Source organism: Mus pahari, chromosome 19, assembly GCF_900095145.1.
Source record: "Mus pahari chromosome 19, PAHARI_EIJ_v1.1, whole genome shotgun sequence".
NCBI classification, from domain to species: domain Eukaryota; kingdom Metazoa; phylum Chordata; class Mammalia; order Rodentia; family Muridae; genus Mus; species Mus pahari.
The window spans coordinates 59,841,086-59,847,303 of NC_034608.1; the positions used below are offsets into that span (position 1 = coordinate 59,841,086).

The window sequence follows — 6,218 nt, forward strand, 5'->3', positions numbered from 1 at the left end:
GATGAGCACCAGCACTGACTGTCCTCTGCACACTGGGCTGTGTCACTGGAGCTTCCGGGCAGGGCGCTTCCGAGCAGGGCGCTTCTGAGCAGGCTGCTTCCTCCTGGATCCTGTCTGAGGCCNGTAGATCCTACTGCNGTCACNCTCCAGCTTGTGTGTGGTCTTCTTGTGGCAGGCGATATGCACCAGCTTCAGGTTCTCAGCAGTGAAGAGCAGGCTGTAGAAATACTCCCAGTTCACCTCCCTCCCATCCTGGATNGCTTCAGCCAGCGTGGGTACCACGGTGCGCTTCTTCTCTATTCTGCCAAGTCGGGGGTGTGGGGGGGAGACAGCCATTCTGCTGGGAGTGCCACACACCACAAGGTGCTGTGCACTCTCCCATGAGCCACAGACACTCGCTGTCTGTGGACGCGGTGTCTACCATGGCAGGCAGCCCTGCTGTCCTGTTTTTTGGTTTTTTTTTTTTGTCAACGTGATGGATGAGTCACCAGAGGAGCCCAGCACCCTGTTCCATGGGCTGTTGACACTGGCCCATCCCTGACATGGGCCATGGGTGGCCACGGTGTACAGACTCCAGCGCAAGCAATGCTGGAGTAGTGGGCACAGCTTACCATTCTGAAACGAGTTTGGGGAAAGCTGGGCGGGGTCCCTCGCATGCCACTCAACGGAGCCAAGCCTCATGTGTGTGTGAGCACTTGTCAGCCCCTGCTGACTCCTACTTGTTCATGTACCCATGTCACACAGCTGCCCATAGGCCCCAGGCCTGTGTCTCCCACAGGCACATGAGCCAAGTATGTATGGCCAATGTGACACAGAAGTGGCAAGCAAAGACAATGTCATGTTGCTTCAGAGCCACTGAAACTGGGGCATCCACTGGGAACAAGTGCAGATCCACTCTGCACCCTGGAGACCATATGATCCAGGTTCCAGGTACTGAAGAGGATCCGGCTCTCTCTGTTGCCATAGGGGTTGATGGAGTGCTTGGAAAGACAGCTTTCCAGGTCAAAGGGGCCCTGGCAGGAGAACCACCCTTCTGGAGTACAGAGGCGGCGGCTGGCCTCTGCACCTCTGTCGAAATAGCTGCCATTGTACTGCACCGACTTGAGCTTCTGGCACATGGAGCTAAGGACTCGCAGGTACTCTTCTCCAGCTGCTTCAGCCACCATAGAGGTGTAAGCGCTCACCTCTCTCAGGTAACCCCGGATCCGACTCTCACAGCTGTATCTCAGGTAGCCCGACTTATTCCTGAATCTTGACTCCAAACCTTCAAACCAGGCTGGGTCCTGCTCCCGGGTCTCTGCAGCGATGTTCTGGCTCACATGATGCAGAAGGTCGGCCAGCAGCTTTTGCCTCAGTGGGGCCTGCTCACCTGACAGCAGTTGCCGTGCAGCCTGGATGACGCCGGCATGCGGCTCATTAAACACACTGAGGAAACGTGTGATGTCACTCACATAGCCGTGCCAGGTCTCGCCAGCGGTGAGCAATAGGAGCTCAGCGTCCTTGGGAAGGCCCGGGAAGCAGTCGTCCTTCACCTCCGTGCCATCTTCGTACAGGCACAGCCGGGAACCGGGCACCGGGAGCTGGAAGCGGACGCAGCCCTTGCGCAGCAGCTCCTGGCAGCTCCGGGCCGCCACGCCGAACTTGCAGGCGCTGTGTAGGGCTCGCAACTTGACGCATTTGGGCTGGCGGAGCACCGCGCACATTGCAGGGCTGCGGCACCTTAATCCAGTCGCACTCAAGAGTGAATGTTTTTAATACACCTATATTTTCTTGTATATTTGTATTCATTCTCACTTATCATATTGGTAAAGCTGTAATAATTTCTTAGCTTACATTTGGTACGCATTTCATCATGGCATTTTCTTTCATGTGTGTTTTTATTCTTTGTTCTCATCCATTCATCTCCCTTATACACTTGTCATGGTAAATGTAGTTTTACAATCAAATTATTTTACAGGTTCCATTTTGTTTGATTAGTGATACTATATTAATTTTAGCTCTATTATGCAGGAAATATTAAATTTTATTATAGAACCCATAAGTATCTTCTTTTCCATTAATTCTTTTTCTTCCTGTTTTATAATCAAGTAGTAGGGCCATTAACCCAGTAAGAACTAAGCTTTTCCTCCACACTACAGAAATAGCATATATAAAGTTTAACTGGAACACATTTTTCTCAAGTTCGTAAGCTTTCTTTATACATATATGTGTGTGTGTGTGTGTGTGTGTATATATATATATATATATATATATATATATATATATTACTTATGTTTCTATAAGCTAGTCAAAACAGTCATGTCTCTGAAGATGAAAGAAAACTTACAGTTGAATGTATCAATTCCCTTGGGAAATAGAAAACTTTATTATTGTCCTTTCTCAATGAATCAGTTCACACTCTTCAAACAAAGTTTCTATAACATCTTGGAGAAAGTTTTGTGAAGTTAACATGTAAAGTTAAAGCAAAAATACTGAGGTTACAAGAAGTACTAACTAAGCAGTGTGATAATAAGGTAACCATTACCATTGGGACTTCCAGAGAAGAATCAATGGTGAAACTGGAAAGCTTTGTGAATTTCCTTATAGATATAGCAGGATGAAATTTTCCAGTGGACCAAGAACTGTGGTAATTTGGGAAAGCTAATTTTACTTTCTAACTTGGCTATATATGGAATCATCTAAAAACCCAAACTGATAGACACATAGAGGTGAGAAGCCCCACCTTAAATCTGGGCCATATCATTCTGTGACAGCCCACATAGCACAGTGAGTCATCTGGGAAGAAAGAAACTACACTGGAAAAAATGCCTCCTTTGGATTGGCCTATAGGCTTGTTCTTAGAGGATTTTCTCTCTGTGTCTTTTTCCCTCTTTCCCTCTCTCCCTCTTTTCCTCTCCATACCTCCCTCTCCCTGTCACTGTCTGTCTCCCTCACCCCTCTTCCTCCCCTCTCTCCTTCACATTCTCCCTTCTTTCACCCCCTCCCTCTCATTCTCCGCTTCTCCTCCCACCTCTTCCACAGTCTTTTGAGGTAAGGTCTTTTTTACATAATCCAGGCTATCCTGGTCCTCAATATCAGAACTGCCCTGAGTTTACAGAGATTCTTCTGGCTCTGCCAACTGAATGCTGAGATTAAATGTCTGTTTAAGTTCTCTGCCCATGCTGGTTTGTAGGGCATTGTCTTAATTGCTGTGGAAGGGCTCAGGCCACTACAGATGGATCCTTTCTTGATTTGATGTAGCAATTTTTCGGGAGCAGGTCAGTGTAATCTGTGACCCAAAGAAGCTCAATAACAAGGAGGGCCCAAGGGAGGATATTTGGATCTTCCTCGTAAAAGGAAACAAAATAGATACTGGAGGTGGACAAAGGGATGGAACTGGATGTCAGAGGGAATGAAGAGGGGAACCAGATGGGGGGTGTTGAGATGTAGACAGAGCAGGGAGGAGAGAATGGGAATTGTTTGGGGGGCAATCTCTAGGACCTGCTGGAGCCCTGGGGTAGAAAGGGCCCCCTGGGGACCTATGGAGATGACTCTATCTGAGAGTCTTAGCAGAATGGGATATGGATCCTGAAGTGATCACCTCCTGTAGCCAGGAATGAATCCCAGTAGAAGAATAAGGGACAGCAACCCATCCACAAAACCTTCTAACCAAAATGGGTCCTGTCTACAAGATGTGCAGGGACAGACAGAACAGAGACAGGGGAATGGCTAACTAATGCCTGTCCCACATTGAGATCTATCCCATGGACCAGAACCAATCCCTGACACTATTAATGATACCCTGTTCTGTTGGCAGACAGATGTCTAATGTAACTGTCCTCTGAGAAACACGACCCATCCAGCAGCCAATGGAGAGAAATGCATGAGACCCACAGCCAAACATCAGGTAGAGCCCGGGGAGTCTTTGGAAGAGTTGAGAAAAGGACTGAGGGACCTGAAGAGGTTAGGTCCTCCACAGGAAGACCAACAGAATCAATTAACCTGGACCCTTGGGGGCCCCAGAGATTAAACTCTCAACCAAAAACTGAACATGGATCTTAACTGCTTGCACATATGTAGCAGATGTGCAGCTTGGTTTTCATGAGGGTCCTTCAACAACTGTTGCCTGCCTGCGGATCCTGTTGCTCTAACTGGGCCACCTTGTCCGGCTTCGGTGGGAGAGGATGTGCCTACACTGCAGTGACTTCATGTACTCTGTGAGTGTGTGTGTGCGTGTGCGTGTGCGTGTGTGTGTGCGTGTGTGGGGGGGGATGAGGAGGGAGGAACAGGTGAGGACCTGTGTGAGAGGCTATTGGGAGGAGACAAGGGACTAATATTGGGACACAAAGTGAAAAAAAGAGAAGAGATAGAATTTAAAAAGTCATGCATACAAGTAATATACAAACTGAGTAGATGATATTTAGTATATGTACTTATATACATGTGTATATTTAATAACAATTACCTTTAAAAAAGGTCATGAATATGAAAGGGAGCAAGATGGAGTATATGGGAGGCTTTAGAGGAGTGGAAGGAAAGGGAGGCATGTTGTAATTACATTATAATCTCAAAACCTAAAATATGCATACAAATCTCCTGAGTTAAAAATACCTAGGGCCAGGTGGATTCTGTGACTAATTCTATCAAAACATTGAAGGAGGTCTAACATCAAAAGACTAACACCATTACTCCCTAAATTTTTCTCCAATATGGAAAAGCAAGGGATATTTCTAAATTCCCTTCCCAAGCCAGACAAAGCCCCAATACACACAACAAAATAATTTGTCCATACCTTTGATGAGAGAACCTATATGGAAGCAATGATGGCTCTCATTATGCATCAGAGGCTCATGAAGAATGCTCAAGAAAGAAATGGGTTAAATCTTTGAGAACTGTGGGTAAGTGCAATTTCATAATCCCATAAACATTCCAGGCTTTTGCCATTGTTCGTAAGCACTATACAGTTACTAACAATGTTGCTGAGGAAGCCATGTACTTGATTCAAAGTAAATGTGGAAATCAAGCTAGAGCTTGCCTGGAAGCTTCATTTAGATATCCCATCTTTAAACATCCTGGAAAGGTGCTATTCCTGCTTCTGGGAAAATAAAATAGTTATCAAATATATATAGCAATGACCTCTGTGAGCTACAAAAGTATTACTGCCATGATGTTGGAGAAATAACTGAATGGAAATAATTCAAAAATTTCTAATTGGGTTTTTGTTCCATCTCCCAACACAAAACTCATATCTGACACCATTATTGACCCAAAAGCCTGTGGTTACACAAGTCATATTTCCATGGAAACATCTGCTACTTTTATTTTGGTAAATGGACCATATATTAATATGATCCCTAGTGTCTCAATCTTTGTCAGTTAAGTTTCTGTTTGCATTTGATGGTGAAGAACATGGAGGCACACGAGTGGCCATCATGCAGAAATAGACTGCAGAATGGTCAGTCACAAATTGTACCAACTTACCCTCTCCCAAGGCCCCAGGATCATTATGGAAGAGGAGACAGAAAGTTGATGACCTCAGAGATGGTGGATTACTAATTGCAAGGAACAGGTGTCTTCTAAACACACCAGTGCATCTTCACATAGGAAGTCACAGTAGTTGCAAACACATGTTCAAAACCTGTATACAAGCCCAAGTCAGGCTAAATTCTAGCATGGAGGTTGGAATTAGACATGCATTCCTACCTCTAGCTGAGAAGCTATTGACAACTACTTGCTGCTTAAGAAGAAGAGACATTTTCTTAGACTATATATAGGCTCTGTAAGCCCACCCATCTCCTATGGAAGACTGGGCATCCAGAATTATTTGGCTTGCACAAATTGGTCTTGAAGGGTTTATAAAACAAAAACAGGTACCTGTTTTGCTAAAATAGGCAGAGTAGAACAGAGATGAGTTGGGAGGGCCAATAAATTTAATAAAAATGTGCTGTAGGAAACACCAAAGAATGAATAAAAACAAAAAGAAAAGTGCATAATAACAAGTGTGGCTGAGGGTGTGTTGTGGCAGAAATATCTATTTACTGTTGATAAATAAATAAGACAGCCTAGCCACTCCAGAAATTACTGTAGAAATTTTCCAAAAAGCTAAATCAGAAATGATGCTATATGATGCTACTGGAGCATTTCTAGCTACGATTCCCAAATGCCTCCATCATCTTTTTTTTTATGTTTTTATTAGATATTTTCTTTATTTACATTTCAAATGCTATCCAGAAAGTTCC

General features: G+C 44.8%; 1 protein-coding gene across 1 annotated transcript; it reads right to left on the reverse strand.

Moving 5' to 3' along the window:
• Positions 1 to 13: 13 nt before the first annotated feature.
• LOC110337018 (DNA fragmentation factor subunit beta-like) lies at positions 14 to 1,707 on the reverse strand. Its single transcript, XM_021219762.2, has 2 exons — positions 903 to 1,707; positions 14 to 291 (listed from the first exon to the last, which is right to left on the reverse strand). The coding sequence occupies exons 1-2, from the start codon at positions 1,701 to 1,703 to the stop codon at positions 43 to 45; spliced, it is 1,050 nt and encodes a 349-aa protein (XP_021075421.1). The 5' UTR covers positions 1,704 to 1,707; the 3' UTR covers positions 14 to 42.
• Positions 1,708 to 6,218: the final 4,511 nt, after the last annotated feature.